Source organism: Phyllopteryx taeniolatus, chromosome 17 (genome assembly GCF_024500385.1).
Source record: "Phyllopteryx taeniolatus isolate TA_2022b chromosome 17, UOR_Ptae_1.2, whole genome shotgun sequence".
NCBI lineage: Eukaryota > Metazoa > Chordata > Actinopteri > Syngnathiformes > Syngnathidae > Phyllopteryx > Phyllopteryx taeniolatus.
This window is the reverse complement of record NC_084518.1, coordinates 13,841,662-13,859,847: the sequence shown is the minus strand read 5'-3', so window position 1 is coordinate 13,859,847 and position 18,186 is coordinate 13,841,662. Positions and strand designations below refer to the sequence as shown.

The following is an 18,186-nucleotide window of genomic DNA, read 5'->3' as shown; positions in this document are numbered from 1 at the left end:
TCCAATACAAAACATTTTTTTTGACTTGAAACCCCAGGTTAGTTGGATCAATAGTGCAGTTGTAGAGTGTAACACAACACACTTCCTCCTCCCATGACCACCTCGTGTAGATATGCACAAATGAGCCATAGATGTAGGCCGGCCCGCTCTGGCCTGGGCCATACGACCCTAAAGATGATTTGCGCTTCCCGCACTGATCTAATCTTTGCCACTAACCGGATTTGTGCGGAGCTAAGTAGCTCTTTCTCTCTGAGCTTGAGTGAGTCGTTCAGGCAACGGTGAGGAATGTGAAAGGCAACCAGAGGTGAGTGACAGCTGAGTGTTTTAGCCCTCAAGACCGTGAAAGGGAAAACATTGCAGGAGTTGACGTCTTTAGCTTTCGCTTGTGAGACAGCAATGACATTCTAAACACAAATCAACATGGAATAAGATGACTATAAGAACGGGGAATTTCTTTTCTTTCTTTACGATCTGTCTCCTGCTTGTCTGCGTCTTACATAAGCTTTGCTGCATGACTTTTTCTTCTTCCTGTCATGCTCCACTAAGTGGAAGTGCGCTGCGGTGCATTTAAAGACCATGTGTGCAAACCGCTGCCTCTGAGGCCCTGCAGATGTACAACAGCATACTGCTGTGACAAATTCAAACTTCTAAATGAAAGAAGAAATTAGGCATTTTAGGAATAATATTGATCCATTTTTTAAATTGTTCTTTCATATATTTGTTGCATAATCTCAGTTATTCCAGTAACTAGATCAAACAAGCAAAATAATGCCTTTGTTATCATCTGCATATGGGCTACAATGTGCAAATTAAGTCTGTTTCGGGCCCTTTTGAATCAGGGCTGATTTTAAGTATTGTTGTTCGGTGTGCCGTATGGACTGCTGACTCCTCATGCGGACAAAATCAAACAAAATTCAGGCTTGTGACCATATAATCTGTTTGACCACTACATTTTCCAAAGTATGAAACCTTTCCTGTTAATGCTTCTATGCAAAATGGATGCTCAACTAACTAAAATCTTAATAATAATAATGCATTACACTTATATAGGGCTTTTCTAGACACTCAAAGATGCTATACAATTGCACACATTATTCGTTCAACTCCACAGTCACACAGGGTGGTAAGCTACTTGTGTAGCCACAGCTGTCCTGGGGCGGTTTGACAGAAGCATGGCGACATGCGCTCAGGCGGGATACAAACCGGCGACTACGATTGTAGGGCGAACTCTATCCTCTGCAGTACGTCAGCCTCTTGTTCAGGGTGTTTTTTCCTTTGCCGACCATATGTGTCCGTGTCTCGTCAGTTTTTGGGCCCACACACGGTTAAGAAACGCACCTTACTTTACTGTTACCATTGTTCAGCACTAGCATGCCTAGTTGATAGGTGTGTTTCACTTAAGACAAATACTGTAAGCACTTGCCTCAAAAAGACACCCTTTTTCTTTTCCGCCATCCAGAAAAAAAAACAGGCTGTAATTGGAATCATTTCAGTTCATAGATGCTATTGTGCACACACTGAAATTAACATTTAACTGTTGAGTCTCTGAGATGTCTTAGTGTGGAGTCTTACAGCATCTTGTAAATGAGTTCTTTGTGCACTATTAAAGATGAGCTAGTTATTGCGGAGACAACGTCTTTAACTCATTCACAGCTGCGGACATTTATATTCGTCAAATGGAATACAACAATTTACTGTCACCGACGTATATATTCATCTCGTCTGTTTTTTCATCCATCCATTATCTTCTGCTTATCCGAGGTCCGGTCGAGGGGGCAGTAACTTTAGCAGGGAAGCCCAGATTTCCCTCTCCCCAGGAACTTCCTCCAGCTCTTCCGGGGGGATTCCGAGGCGTTCCCAGGCAATCTGAGAGATGTAGTCTCTCCAGCATGTCCTGGGGCGTCCCCGGGCTCTTCTCCCACTGGGACATGCCCAGAACAATCCAACCCCCACCGGAAACGAGTCCGACTTACTGCCGGCAATGCGGACCAAACTCTGACACCGGTCGTACAGGGACTGAACAGGTCGTATCAGGGGGTTCGGTACCCCATATTCCCGAAGCACCCCCCACCGGACTCCCCGAGGGACACAGTCAAACACCTTGTCTAAGTCCACAAAACACATGTAGACTGGTTGGGCGAACTCCCATGCTCCCTCGAGTACCCTGCCGAGGGTGAAGAGCTGGTCTCCTGTTCCCCGGCCAGGACGAAAACCACACTGCGCCTCCTGAATCTGAGATTCGACTTCCCGACGGACCCTCCTCTCCTTCACCCCTGAATAGACCTTACCAGGGAGGCTGAGGAGTGTGATCCCCTGTAGTTGGAACACATCCTCTGGTCACCCTTCTTAAAAAGGGGGACCACCACCCCAGTCTGCCAATCCAGAGGCACTGTCCCGGATGTCCACGCGATGTTGCAGAGGCGTGTCAACCAGGACAGCCCTACAACATTCAGAGCCTTTAAGAACTCCGGGCGAATCTCATCCACTCCCAGGGCCTTGCCACAGAGGAGCTTTTTAACCACCTTGGTGATCTCAACCCCAGAGATAAGAGAGCCCACCTCAGAGACCCAGACACTGCTTCCTCATGGGAAGGCATCTCTGTGGAATTGAGGAGGTCTTCGAAGTATTCTCCCCACTGACTCACAACGTCCCGACTCGAGGTCAACAGTGCCCCATCCCCACTATACACAAGTGTTGATGGTTTCCCTGCTTCCCTCTCCTGATACGCCGGATGGTGGACCAGAATTTACTCGAAGCTGTCCGGAAATCATTCTCCATGGCCTCACCAAACTCCTCCCACGCCAGAGTTTTTGCCTCAGCGATCACCAAAGCTGCATTCCGCTTGGCCAGCTGGTACCCATCAGCTGCCTCAAGAGCCCCACAGGCCAAAAAAGCCCGCTAGGACTCCTTCTTCAGCTTGACGGCATCCCTCACCGCTGGTGTTCACCAACGGGTTCGGGGATTGCTGCCACGACAGGCACCGACTACCTTACGGCCACATCTCAGGTCGGCCATAGAGGCGCGGAACATGGTCCACTCGGACTCAATGTCCCGAGCATCCCCCGAGACGTGGATGAAGTTCTGCCGCAGGTGGAATTAAAAACTCCTTCTGACAGGGGATTCTGCCAGACGTTCCCAGCAGACCCTCACAATACGTTTGGGCCTGCCAGGTCGGACCGGCATCGGAACCAACTCACCACCAGGTGGTGATCAGTTGACAGCTCCGCCCTTCTCTTCACCCGAGTGTCCAAGAAATGCGGCCGCAAGTCCGATGACACGACCACAAAGTCTATCATCGAACGGCGACCTAGGGTCTCCTGGTGCCAAGTGCACGTGAACACCCTTATGCTTGGACATGGTGTTCGTTATGGACAATCCGTGGTGAGCACAGAAGTCCAATAACAGAACACCACTCGGGTTCTGATGGAGAGTGAGGGGGCGTTCCTCCCAATCACGCCCCTTCCAGGTCTCACGGTCATTGCCCAAGTGAGCATTGAAGTCCCCCAGCAGAACAATGGAGTCCCCAGCGGGAGCGCTCTCCAGCACCCCCCCAAAGGACTCCAAAAAGGATGGGTACTCTGAACTGCTGTTTGGTGCATAGGCACAAACAACAGTCAGGACCCGTCCCCCCCACCCGAAGGCGAAGGGAGGCTACCCTCTCGTCCACCGGGGTGAACCCCAACGTACAGATGCTGAGCTGCGGAGCAATAAGTATACCCACATGTGCTCGGCGCCTCTCACCATGGGCAACTCCAGACTGGAAAAGAGTCCAACCCCTCTCAAGAGGACTGGTACCAGAGCCTACGACGTGTGTGGAGGCGAGCCCGCGTATATCTAGTCGGAACTTCTCAACGTCACACACCAGCTCTGGCTCCTTCCCTGCCAGAGAAGTGATATTCCACGTCCCTAGAGCCAGTTTCTGTAGCTGGGGCTTGGATCGCCAAGGTCCCCTCCTTCAGCCACCGCCCAGCTCACACTGCACCCGGTGAGCCCATGGGAAGGGGGGACCCACGTTACCCTTTCAGGCTGTGCCTGGCCGGGCCCCATGGGTGCAGGCCTGGCCACCAGGCGCTCGCCTTTGAGCCCCACTTCCAGGCCTGGCTCCATTGGGGGGCCATGGAAACTGGTTTCTGGAGCCGTGCTTTGTCTGGTCCCTCACCTCGGACCTCTTTGCCATGGGTGACCCTACCAGGGGCGTGAAGCCCCAGACAACTTGGCTCCTAGGATCATTGGGACACAAACCCCTCCACCACGATAAGGAGATGGCTCAAGGAGGGGTAGTCTGTTTTCCTATGCTAGATTGTCTGTGAAATTCAGGTTTGTAAACCACAATAACTAACAGATCCCTGTCGTTGGCGGCATTGCATCGCTTTGGATTTGAGATCAGCACAGCTTTTGAGTCGAACATAAGGATCAACTTGTCACGTCGATTATGAAGGGGAGAAGAAAAATGCCAACACTTTGGAAGTTGGATAAGTTCAGTGACCTCACACTCGAACAATGTGTGTGTGTGTGTGTATATAATATATGAAAGAAATGAGAAATAAATGAAAGAGTGTGTGTGCGTGTGTGACCGCTCGTGTGCAAACAACAACAAATCCTTTCATGGAGTAAGTGAGTAACGGCAAAGCCACTGATGTCCAACTCGAGCCATGCAGTGAGTCACTATCACGGCGTGTTTCTTAGTTATATATCTGTACGAAATGTATACAGCGGCTGAAATAAGTATTTAACACATTACCATTTTTCTCACTAAATATACTTCCAAAGGTGCTATTGACATGAAAATTTCACCAGATGTTGGGAACAACCCAAGCAATCATACATACAAATAAAGTAGAACTAATAGGATCAGAAATTAAGTTGTGTGTAATAATGTGAAATGAGACAGGGAAAAGGTATTGAACATGCCAACTTGCATTTATTTAATACTTTGTACAAAAGCCTTTGTTTGCAATGAGAGCTTCAAGACACCACTGTATGGAGAAACTAGTCACATGCATTGCTCTGGTGTTGCTCATCAAATCTTGAAGGTTCCGTGGGCTTCTTTTATGGACCTTGAGTTTCAGTTCTTCCCATAGATTTTCGAATGGATTCAAGTCAGGTGATTGCCTGGTCCATTCTAGCAGCTCCCCCCCCCCCTTAGAAAACAATTGAGAGTTTCCTTGGCCGTATATTTTGGATCATTATCCTGCTGAAATGTCCACCATCGTTTCATTTTCATTATCCTCGTAGATGGCAGCAGATTTTTGTCAAGAATGTTTCGGTATATTTGCCCAGTCATCCTTCCTTCAATAACACTGGGGAACAATTTGGAAAAAAAAATACAAATCTGTTGAGTTAGATTTTTATCCTGATTAAAACTAAAATTGGCATGCTGATTCCAAAATTTCAGTCAGTTTTTTTCTAGCACGTCAAGTTTTTGTCTCCACAGCTTACCCTCCAGATCAGCAAAATTCCACTGATTAGCTGAAGTAAGACTTGCCAGCTGATTACGATTGGACTCATCTAAAGCTACGTGGCAACTTCTTTGTGCAGTCACAATTGAGAGGTGTGTGTGTAGCTCTCAATAGGTCAGTACTATCAATATCTGCAAACAGAAAGCTAGCATAGTAGGAATTACGAGGATTTGTGGTGGCTTTTCTCTTAACCTTGTAACCATGGGCATACCTTTGTAAGTTCTATTTCGTTTTATGCTGTTTTTTTTTAGTTTTTACAAAGCTTTTAACCATCTTAGTGTTTTACTTACATCGGTATATATTTCCTTTGTTCCACTTTGTTAAAAAACTTGACGTGATAGAGAAAAACTAGGATCAGTTTTGGATTCCGCACCCAAAAATTTGTTAAAAATAGCTGTCAGACCTAACTCAACAAAGATTGTGTTCCCCAGTGTAATGTGAAGTTTACCAGTACCATTTGCTGATAAGCAGCCCCACACCATCATGTTCCCACCTCCATACTTCACTGTTGGTATGGGGTTTTTAGGGTGATGGGCAGTGCCATTTCTCCTCGAAACGTGGTGTGCATTAAGGCATCCAAACAGTTAAATTTTGCTCTCATTTGACCAGACTATATTCTCCCAGTATTCAACTGGCTTCTCCAAATGTTGTGCAGCAAACTTTAAACAAGCTTTGACAAGCTTTTTTTCCCCCCCAGCAATGGGTTCTTGCGTGGTGAGCTTGAGTACAGGCCATGGCGGCGGAGTACATTAATCACGGTTTTCCTCGTGACAACAGTACTTGCACTCCTCTGTCAGAGCACCTGATCGAGGCAAATTTATTGTGGTATGATTGGCTTTCCACTTACATATTATGCCCCCAACCGTTCTCACTGGAACGTTCAGAAGCTTAGATATGCCCCTGTAACCAATGCCATCGTTATTTTTGCAACAATTAGTTTGCGATGGTCTTGAGACAGATCGCTGCTCTTACCCATCTTGGGATGTGTCTTGACTCACACCTTGGCAATGAAACCTTTTTGTAGGCTATCAATTAGGACTGAACCAGCAGATATTTATTTGCACTGACAAGGGGCTGGATTGCTGTTTGGTATTGATAAATTTTAGGTGTTGTCTTGGCTTTCCATGCCTTTTTGCGCCTCCCTTTTCTTCATGCGTTCAATACTTTTTCCCTATGTCATTTCACATTGTTACACACAACTTAATTTCTGATCTTATTTGTTCTACTTTCTTTGAATGTATGGATTACTTGGGTTGTTCCCAAATCAGGTGAAATTTTCATGTCATTAACACCTTTGGACGTATATTTAGTAAGAAAAATTGCGACGTTAAATACTTATTTCAACCCCTGTATGTTTTGCCATCAAAAGTGCTTTCTCAGTCTTATTTTTGTTGTTTTATAGTTTGAGGTGTAACAAATGCAAAAAAATATTAGCGTCAAAGTCACTGTTCTGCTTCACGTTTCTTTTCACAAAAAAGTTTATTTTCTCCGCTTTTCAGTCATAAACTGGTGTTTTTGTTGAAACTAACCCATATTCTACTGCTGATTACTAAACAATGGAAAAAGTGAGAGACAAACGTTTTGGCAGGTAAAACAAGAAAATCGACTCTTTATTTTGGTAGGTTCAGTGCTTATATTGTCGCAGAACACAACATAATGTGGGTTTTGAAAAATCTGTCAAAGTGCTCTGAAATGGCTTGTCATATGGGGTACTCTGCTTTGAAAACGGCTGTCAGTAAATGAATTAATGACAGTAAGCGTAATAGTAAACACTCGTGGTTTCTCCATAATGTTGTGTACTCCCATGTTTATGTTATATGGCTTATTAGTTCCACCCACCTAGTCTGCTTCGGTTTATACATTCATCTATAATAGCCACATATTCATTTTCTTTTAAACTCCAGTTTGACTTTGCATGAATTCCCATATACCGATAGCATTGTTTACACTTACTCCAAAAATGCATACAAATAATGCCAACACCAAAAGGACACCCCTCCAACTGCGGTTGAGTTAATACACGCTCTTTGTAGGAAGTTTTTACAGTCAAAAACTGTTTAAAATGCATTGCTGATAGTGTACTTCATTCTAAAAACATCACTCAAAATTGTACTATATATTCCTAGCATTATTGATCAGTGCAGTTTTACAGTTAATAAATTGAGGTTTTAGCATGGGATCACACATTAAATCACTTGGAAATTGCCCCTCTTGAAACAACTGAAAACGACTCCCTCATAGAGTGTGTTGAGTATCATTTGCCTTATGTAAAACCTGTTCAAAATAATTCTCAAGGCCCTAAAGAAGTCCTAATTACTCACCTTCCTAAGACATGCTCGCAGGGGGTAGTGAAGTCAATGTTATGACCAAGCAAGCGATTTCCTGCCTCAGATAGCAGCTTGTGTTTCCTCTGTATAAATCTGTCGAACAAAATTGTGGTCTGAGGCTGGATGTGAAACTGGATACTCCCCCTAAACGGCGACATGCTAGCTGTTAGAAAGTTGGCGGTACCCTTTGACCACAGTGGAAGCTTTTACATCTGGCTTTGATCGATACACTCGCATCTGTATTCACAGATGAGTGAGCCCGGTCGCCCTGAACAATCCTACTGACTGCACTTTAGTTCCCATTTTACTTCAGTTTGTTACCTAGGTTATTTTGTTATGTGGGTATTATGCTATTCACCCGGCACATCGTTGCTCTGCTCGCTTTTTCGACTGAAAAATCTCGGCACTACAATATACTTTCTTCTCGGGCTGCACGATTATGCCCAAAATAATCAATTATTTTGATCAATATTATAATCACGATTGCTAATCACGATTCCCATAATTTCTCGTGTATAATGCCCATCCATGTGTAATATGCACCCCTAAAGTTGACCAAAATTCTGGAAAACCCTTCTACCCATGAATAATGCATTTTTACAATGCATGATTTTACTTCTACCCATATGATCAAAACATGAAGTAGCATCTGTATTTTGTTAGTTTTTTCAAATAATTATTCTGTAGTTAAGCACTTTATTTGAACACATTATACTTTTTTTTATTTACTTGTTCTTATTTTGAAATTCACAGCCCTACTTATATTTAGTAAATGAGAAAACACACAATTGTGCTCATATGTTTGATTACCCAGGCAGAATTTTTAAGGTGGGTACAATTCTTTAAAGAAAACATGAAGGACCGGGGGAAACACATTTAATTTTATTTGGATTCAAATTAAACAGTCAAGCATTTCAGAGAAGCATTATCATTAAACAAAACATAACCATAAGGAAATTAATGATGGGTGTTGTTCAGTCATCAGTCATATTTAAATAAATAAATAAATAAAAACATTTCACAAATTCTGCCAGGGTATGTAAACTTACGAGCACAAATGTACATATATGCAGTCAGACAGCACTGTCTACAGCTTTTTCATAACCACTAGATGGCGGCATACATTTATCAAATATGTAAGTCCCCCTGCCCCCCCTTTCCCCCCTATACCTATGTATAATGCGCACTATTGACTTTTGACAATTTTGGGGGGGGGTGTGCATTATACACGAGAAATTACGGTATTCCTCATGTAAGGGAAAAATCTTTTTTATTGCACTTTTTAACAAACTATATGTAACAGTTTTCAGTTCAAAATGAATCTTTGAATAAGAATAAATGACAGTAATTTAAAAAATAAATGTACACAAAAAAAATCTACTTTAGCAAGCACTAACTGAATAAATATGAATAAATGTGCAATCACGAATTGCAACTTAGCGAATACAGTTTAAGCATAGAAGGCAGTAACATTAGGCCGTAATTACCGACTTTTCATTTGAAAATCCCTGTCGTCAATATCGCGAATTGTCAAGGACTGTACGTCTCTGTTGTTCTGCTTGACCATTGGTCAGTCGTGCACAGTCACAAACTGCAAAGAACAGTTGTGATTTCTCTCTCTATTTACTCCAGGTTTTTTTTTCATTGCGGTCAGGCCAGCAGAAAAGTTGAAGTCAAGGCAGCCGCTACAAAGATTGTTAAGAGTGTTTTACCGTGACACGCTGTCTCTCCGTCAACGTGCTGTGAGGGCCAACTTCAAAATAAAATCTTTATATACAGCCATCCATCCATCCATCCATTTTCTGAGCCGCTTCTCCTCACTAGGGTCACGGGCGTACTGGAGCCTATCCCAGCTATCATCGGGCAGGAGGCGGGGTAAACCCTGAACTGGTTGGCTTTATATACAGTAGTACTAAAGTGAACATCAATGACATTTTAGGCTTTTATTTTTTTCACCGAAGCGCAGAAATTGGGAGAGCCGGTGCTAGGCATTTCTTTTTACAATTTTGACAGATTTTTTAAGGCCAACAGAACATTGTGTTCTATAGCTATAGAAACATGGAACCAACCTAAAGAAAGATTTAACCCTCTTCTTTGATCACAAAAAATAAATACATTTCTACCTTTTGCTGTTCTTTAGAAAACAGCAGTAAAACAGGTAAGTTTCTTGAAAATACGTGTTTCCAAGAAAGAAACGGAGAAAGAGCTTTTTGTGAAAATATGCATTTCAAGCAGAACTTTCATTTTGATGCAAATTTTGTATTTTTTTTTTGCTTTTATGATAGATCAAATGTCTCAACAATGCTTTTCTAAAATATAAAAACATAAACAACACAAAAAAGGATATTTTGATTTTCAAATTGATGATACTTGAACTTTGAAATATGTACAGTTGTGTGTGTGTGCGTGCCCCATCTGTGCGTGTGGGACTTTTGTGGGTTCCCAATCAGCAGACGACCAGCCATGAACAGCCCCACCACTGCATGCACCTTCTGTAAATGATAAAAAACAATTAGCATAAAACTGAAACAAATACTTTGTTCACGTTTCTTGCCAACAGGTGTGGGAGTGCATCTACTGCTGTTTGCACCAACTGCAATTTATAGAAATACGTACAATCACCACAAAATATTTGTTGTTGCTACGGTGTGATGAGGAAAGGTTAAAAAAAAAAACATTCCACACATCACATTGTCTGAAAATTATATTTTTGTGCACTACTGTCTACAAATAAAAGAACGACAATAAAAAAACAAAATCTATCCAGTACATCAAGCTATCCATGATCCACGTTTTTGTCTACAGGACGCATGTTTTTGTAAACGTGTCGTATCGTAGGACAAACTGTCGTGCTTTTTTTGTGCATGTTGCATGATAAAAATGGTAAAACGGAAGTCACTCGGGCTATGGATGTTAGCTTTGAAGTTAGCAAGTTCTTACCTCTCCCGTGACTTTATGGGTCTCAGGGGAGGATGCCCTGCTGCTCCCAGATAAGGATGCATCCGGATCAGGCTCATTGTAATCTGAGTCCGAATATCCGATGGTAGTCCACATTTCGGGGGAACTGCATCTCCTCGGTGGCAAGGCCCCGGGGGTGGATGAGATTCGTCCAGAGTTCCTAGAGGCTCTGGATGTTGTCCTGGTTGACACGCTTCTGCAACATCGCATGGACATCGGGGACAGTGCCTCTGGATTGGCAGACTGAGGTGGTGGTCCCCCTTTTTAAGAAGGTGTGTTCCAACTACAGGGGGATCACACTCCTCAGCCTCCCTGGTAAGGTCTAGTCAGGGGTGCTGGAGAGGAGGGTCCGTCGGAAAGTCGAATCTCAGATCCAGGAGGAGCAGTGTGGTTTTCGTCCTGGCCGTGGAACAGTGGACCAGCTCTACACCCTCGGCAGGGTCCTCGAGGGTGCATGGGAGTTCGCCCAACCTGCCTACATGTTTTGTGGACTTGGAGAAGGCATTCGACCGTGTCTCTCGGGGAGTACTGTTGGGGGCGCTTCGGGAGTATGGGGTACCGAACCCCCTGATACGGGGTGTTCGGTCCCTGTTGTACGACCGGAGTCGGAGTTTGGTCCGCATATCCGGCAGTAAGTCGGACTTGTTTCCGGTGAGGATTGGATTCCGCCAATTTCAAGGCGCAGCCGAGGGGTAGAGGGGGTGTGGTTTGGTGGCCTCAGTATTGCCTCTCTGCTTTTTGCAGATTATGTGGTTCTGTTGGCTTCATCAAGCCGTTATCTCCAACTCTCACTGGAGCAGTTCGCAGCAGAGTATGAAGCGGCTGGGATGAGAATCAGCACCTCCAAATCTGAGACCATGGTCCTCAGTCGGAAAAGGGTGGCGTGCCCTCTCCAGGTCGGGGATGAGATCCTACGCCAAGTGGAGGACTTCAAGTATCTTGGGGTCTTGTTCACGAATGAAGGAAGAATGGAACGGGAGATCGACAGACGGATCGGTGCAGTGTCTGCAGTGATGCGGACTTTGTATCGGTCCGTTGTGGGAAAGAAGGAGCTAAGCCGAAAGGCGAAGCTCTCAATTTGCCAGTCGATGTATGTTCCTACACTCACCTATGGTCACGAGCTGTGGGTCGTGACCGAAAGAACAAGATCCCGGATACAAGCGGCCGAAATGAGTTTCCTCCGCAGGGTGTCCGGGCTCTCCCTTAAAGATAGGGTGAGAAGCTTGGTCATCTGGGAGGATCTCAGAGTAGAGCTGCTGCTCTTCCACATCGAGACGAGCCATATGAGGTTGCTGGGGCATCTGATTCGGATGCCTCCCTGGTGAGGTGTTCCGGGGACGACCCAGGACACGCCAGAGAGACTACGTCTTTCGGCTGGCCCGGGAACACCTCGGGATCCCCCCCGGTAGAGCTGGATGAAGTGGCTGGGGAGAGGGAAGTCTGGGCGTCCCTGCTAAAGCTAGTGCCCCGCGACCCGACCTCGGATAAGCGGTAGAAAATGGATGGATGGATGGATCGGGATATGTTCGCCATCTCACCGCGGCCTTTGAACGCTCGACGCGACCAGCATTACACACCGTTCGTTGTCGTAGTGTCATTCCTTTCTTTTTTGGCAAAGGATGATGGTACATCGTCATCCTTTTTGCCGTTAGCAAAACTCTGTTTTAGAGTAAACTGTATTTATTCATGGTTTTCACTCCAACTGTGGATCACCGTGTCTCTCTCTCAACCGCGCCAATGCTCCACCATGTCACATGAGTCCTAACTGGATATGGTCTTCCTCTGACGTGCTGACAAAGCTCTGATCAAAGCTACTGGTGCCATCTGGTGTCGATTTATCATACTAAATCCTTCCCAAGCCTTAGATACTTATTGTGGAGCTGCGCCAAACCCTCTATTACAATTTTATAAAAAAAAAAAAAAAAAACTTGCTGAAAACATATTAATACGTCTGGCACTAAATGGATGGGTTTATGAAAACTTAATACGTCTTTTGGCACTATGAGTTAATGAAGCCTTAACCATGCTTTCGCCCCCTGGTGGTTAGCTCACTTGGTTGTGGACACTGCTGCAAATGAAACACTTTTCATAAGTAGCATTGCCCACATTTTAGATGTAAAAATCACAGACGATCAGGCTCATTTAATCTATTTGGGGCGGGCAAAATTTTATTGTGGAGCCCTGCCCCAAATCAATATATATGTGGGGAAACCCTGGGCTCTATCCGATTTCTGAGCTAGAGGCTTCTTAAAACATTAGGGATAAGTTGTTGGACTCGCGTTTTCTTTTCTCTGACTCGGTGACCGGCATATCTGGAACTTGCTGTCCAATATGCAGTAACATGTTCGACGTGTTTACATGGACATCTATCAAACCATGGCAACACAATGTCCTCGTCCTATCTACCACAAACCATCCCTGTTGTACTCCACAAAAAACAGTAACTTTTCTACACAGATGATTTGAATGAAGCCTGTAGGTCTTCTAGCTGCTGTCTGTCATCTGAACTTGCCGTGATCCCAACCTTTCTTCTTCTTGTTTCTGTTTTTAATGGTGGTTGGCAAACAGTTATGGGTGCATGACTGCCACCTGGTTTGGAGTGTAGATACTGCAATGAACTCAGGCATATTCATTGTATGACTGCATGCACCAAACCATGATGTCCGTACCGTAACGGTTCAGGACAAATACAAATAGTGTTACAGCCCTACATCAGAATAATATGAGTCAAGTAACAGTTAAAAGTAGTCCTTCAAATAATTACTTCCGTAAGTAACGGAATACCAGGAGAGTAATTTCAGATTTATTTATTTTTTTTAATCAGAGCATGAATGTCAAATAGACAAAAATCTAAAATACGAATGTGCAAAGACAAATTTTACCCAATACCACTTTCATTAAATCAATAATAAATTTAATCATTTTAAAATACCATAAATTAAGGCAATTTCAGCCTCAAGAAAATGCTCTTAAATCCTGTATATGCACAACTAACTTCTACATTCGGCAAAACAGGTCTAAGCACCTCCCACCGGCTCGGGTGAATGGCGAAGGGGACCGTGACAAGGCACACCCGTATGAAGTTTAAACATCTACAATGTCTTTCTTTAAACACAAGATGTCACCACAGAGCCACCAAAGATGACAATATCCAACCTGTAGGCTTTGTTTGTGTTTCCATACTGTATATTTGTATAAATAAGTGATTTACATGTATTTAACATTTGTCTGAAGACACCAGCCATAAAGAAAATAAAATTTGGCTTCAAACCTTCATGTCATCATCCCGTAGTTATGCTCATTAACATAGCATACACAAGAAGTCTGCTAACCTGTTTTCCTGGTTTGGTCATGTTACATTCCGTATATAGTGGATTAACTTTCTTTGTTTACACTCGTGAAATGGCACAAATTCGAAGTGGAGTTCTTGTAGCCTGAAATGTGGACACTTTTTAGGCAGACACAGATGACCGCGCATGACATAGCCATGCATGCAAATCAGTCGCCTTTTGGCGAAATTCGCCGTTTTGAACTCAAAATAGACCATTTCGAACTCAAAATAGACCATTTCCGTGAATCGTGCAGATCTGATGAGTTTTTTTTTTTGGGGGGGGGGCCTTTGTCGCCGTCACTATCGTCATCGACCGTTTCATACTCCTTCAGCGCTGGCCGTTCTTTACTTAACGTAAACGAGTCACTTTAAAAACTTTGCTTCTGCATGGACATTGTGTGCCATCGTGTGCCTGTGCTTCGTTTGACTGGTTTAAAAAGGAGTCAAACATTGCCACTGGTGAAACAGAGTAATGTGACAGAAGTCTCTCTGCCAAACTAAAATAAATAGATCGTGCAAGCAATCATAGGTAAAAATAAAAGTAACAAGCAGAATGTAACTCAGTGTAACCGAGTGATTGTTGCGGAGCTTCTTAACACAAATACTCGACTAAAAGTAAAAAAAAAAAAAGTCACAAAACAATTCCGAAATTCCGTACTATTTTTCCCAAAAGTTACTCAATTAAATCTAATGGAATAAATGTAGCTCGTTACTACCCACCTTTGCTCCTGATGCTGCGTCATCAATACGTGAATGAGGAGACTGCGTAAATGCTTTTGAGTACTTTGACTGTATTTTAAGTCCATTTTCCATTACCTCTGTCTCCGCTTTGCCGCGGCGGTCTGTTTTTCTGATGCCCTCAGTAAGTAATTACGAGAGACTCTTGTTCTGTTGTTTTTATTTGTCCGTGTGTCTCAGTCCAACTGATGCATTTAATTCGGTATGGTTCCCTGCGGTAATATTTTGAAGCACAAAACCCAAACCAAGGCAGGGGAAAAGCACACATTGATTACCTCATCGAAAAAAGTTATACAGTATGTTCATTTTGTTATAATCTTCAAACATCTGGTTTTGAAATTTTCCTTGTTTATGCAGCATCAAAAATGTCAAACCAGATCTGATCCAGATAGCCAAACTCTAAAATTCCATCAGGTCACATTGTAATTTGTGGTGCTTTTGACCGAGATCTGGTCAGATGTACCGTAATTTCTCGTGTATAATGGGCACCCATGTATAATACGCACCCCCAAAGTTGACTTCAAAATTATGGAAAACACTTCTTCCTTTGTATAATGCATTTTTACAATGCATGATTTTGCTTTCAACCATATGATGAAAACATCCATCCATCCATTTTCTGAGCCGCTTCTCCTCACTAGGGTCGCGGGCGTGCTGGACCCTATCCCAGCTGTCATCAGGCAGGAGGCGGGGTACACCCTGAACTGGTTGCCAGCCAATCGCAGGGCACATACAAACAAACAACCATTCGCACTCACATTCACAGCTACGGACAATTTAGAGTCTCCAATTAATGCATTTTTTTGGGATGTGGGAGGAAACCGGAGTGCCCGGAGAAAACCCACGCAAGCACGGGAAGAACATGCAAACTCCACACAGGCGGGACGGGGGATTGAACCCGGGTCCTCAGAACTGTGAGGCTGACGCTCTAACCAGTCGGCCACCGTGCCGCTGATGAAAACATTATCATTTGTATTTTTTTCAAAGTATTATTTCAATATTTTTATTGGAAACTAAAGGACGAACTTCCATCCTGACTAAACTTCCATCCTGACTAAATTCCATCCTGACTAAATTCTCTCTTCTCCTTGTTTTGTCTTCATCACATTGTCCTGCACCCCGCTTCTTGCTTCCCTATTTCTGTCTCCTCTTCCAGTCTAGCAAAGAAGATAAACTGTCCAGCCGTATTCAGAGCATGCTGGGCAATTACGACGAGATGAAAGAACCAATTGGCGAGGCACTTCCGAAGCTTAGCACCAAACCCTCTAACAGCTCTTCTTCCGCCGAGGAGAAATCTGGCGCGCCTTTGTTCGGCGAGAACCAGCGAGGAGGTGGCAGCGGTCAAAGCAGTAAGTGGACTCCCGTCGGCCCCGCATCAGCTGGCGCCTCATCTCAGTCTCAGAAACGCTCCGGACTGCAAGGGGGGCACAGTAGCCAGAGGGGCAGCGGCGGCAGTAGCGGCAGCAGCAGCGGCAGCCAAAGACACAGCGAAAAGAAGTCGAATAAACACAGTGGCGCTTCCGAGCACTCAAAGTCGCACACATCGAGTCCAGCGAAGGGCTCTCTGAGTTCCTCTGGTGGCAACAGCCACTCGCGGAGCTCCTTAGCCGCCGAGCAGCATCACAGTAAGGAGCGCTACCGGTCCAAGTCCCCACGAGACCGAGAGGCCAACTGGGACTCGCCCTCGCGGGTTCACACCTCCTTCCCCAGCGGACAGCACTCAAGTCAGGCCTTCCCCCCGTCACTCATGTCCAAACCAGGCTCCATGCTCCAGAAGCCCACGGCCTATGTGAGGCCTATGGACGGCCAGGAGACTGCGGAAGCTAAGAGCTCGCAAGCAGAAAGCTACAGTGGACAGTCACACAGCAGTACTATGGGGGAGATGAAGTCCAATGGCAAGGCCTCACTCACCAAACTCAAGATCCCCTCGCAGCCTGTAGAGGTATGACTTGACTGATATTGTCACACAGCTTTAAATTCACTAGAATACTCCATTTCCTAAAATAGACGCTGTACTCCAAGTAGTCATGCATCCACTTAAACAAATAAGTGCCCCCTCAAGAAGACCTCACTTTCCACCCTATAACAGTAACTAAGTTAATTGACTATTTTGCAGACGCAGATATTAAATAAACAGCGGAACCCATTTGAACTCTGTTGCTAACCAAAAATAGCAGCACTTACTGAACCACATACAGTGCACAGTCTCTGATGGATTAAATTGTCAAGATTATTTCAGGTACCCCTTCCATGAGAATCCATTTTTTTCCGACTGTTTTATTCATAACAGGTTAAAATGAGTCTGTGACATTGTTTAAGTTTGACATCTTTGCGTTTTGTCGATTGAATGCAAAAAGCAATGCATGACATGAGGCTTGCAAAACGGGTTGATTTGAAATCACCGACAGTGTGACATAGTTTTGGAGGAGCATCTTAATGTGGCGCAAATGAATCAAATCCGCGTTTAGATTGTATAAATAACCCAACGATCAAACTCTTGCGAGAGATGCGAGTCTAAATAACGTCGAAGAACGCAACATCTGTATGAATGCTTGGCCACCCCAAACTTTTATCTAGATGCTAGCAGATGCTGTGATATGGACTAATCAGAGCCAAGCTGTTTTCCACATATTAAAATTGGGGAAAATGAGCAATCCAATCAGAGCAAAGCTCATTTACTTGTCTTATATTAATGAGAAATCCGTCTGTCTCAGATGCTAGCCTAAAAAGACCCACTAGAATAGCTTGAACATTTCAGCAAATTCTCTGGGAATACTGGAATTATGACAAAGTATGAACTTGTTTTTGAAAACATTGTTTCTATTTTTAGGGATCTGGAGATTCTAACTGCGTTGATGAGATTCTAAAGGTATGTCTATACAAGTTATTTTGTATTTAGAGGACAAGCCTACAGTCTTGTCAGTAGAAGTGAAATGTTTAGCAATGCACGCGCCATATGGCTCATTTGCACATTTTTTTCCCCCCTCTGTACGTGTGTGTTTTCTTTCTGCCAGGAAATGACTCAGTCCTGGCCCCCTCCATTGACAGCAATCCACACCCCCTGCAAGACAGAGCCCTCCAAGTTTCCATTCCCCACCAAGGTAGGTATTGCCCCGCAGCTGCCTTTTATTCAATGTCTCGATTAACTTTTATAAGGTTAAATAATTTTTATGCTCCGGTTCTATTTTCAAAAACATGCACAGAAAACCTTTGGCTGCTCTTTAAGTAGCACATTATAGTGATGAGACTTACTAGTTTGAAACACTTGGCTGTTCAGTGACCATTAGCAGATTAGACAGACTAATGGCAAAGGATTAGTGACTGACTAAAAAGTTCATAAAAATAATCCAGAATGTTTTTGTTTTTTTTCCCA

At 44.1% G+C, this 18,186-nt stretch overlaps 1 protein-coding gene across 3 annotated transcripts in view; it reads left to right on the top strand.

Annotated features, from left to right (window-relative positions):
* Positions 1-18,186, top strand: part of aff4 (AF4/FMR2 family, member 4) — a 70,475-nt gene that overhangs the window by 33,596 nt on the left and 18,693 nt on the right. For all 3 annotated transcript variants that reach the window (XM_061751980.1, XM_061751978.1, XM_061751979.1), the window contains exons 3-5: positions 15,970-16,755; positions 17,644-17,682; positions 17,828-17,914. In XM_061751980.1, the coding sequence (XP_061607964.1) occupies positions 15,970-16,755; positions 17,644-17,682; positions 17,828-17,914 (912 nt within the window). The remainder of the gene's footprint in view (positions 1-15,969; positions 16,756-17,643; positions 17,683-17,827; positions 17,915-18,186) is intronic.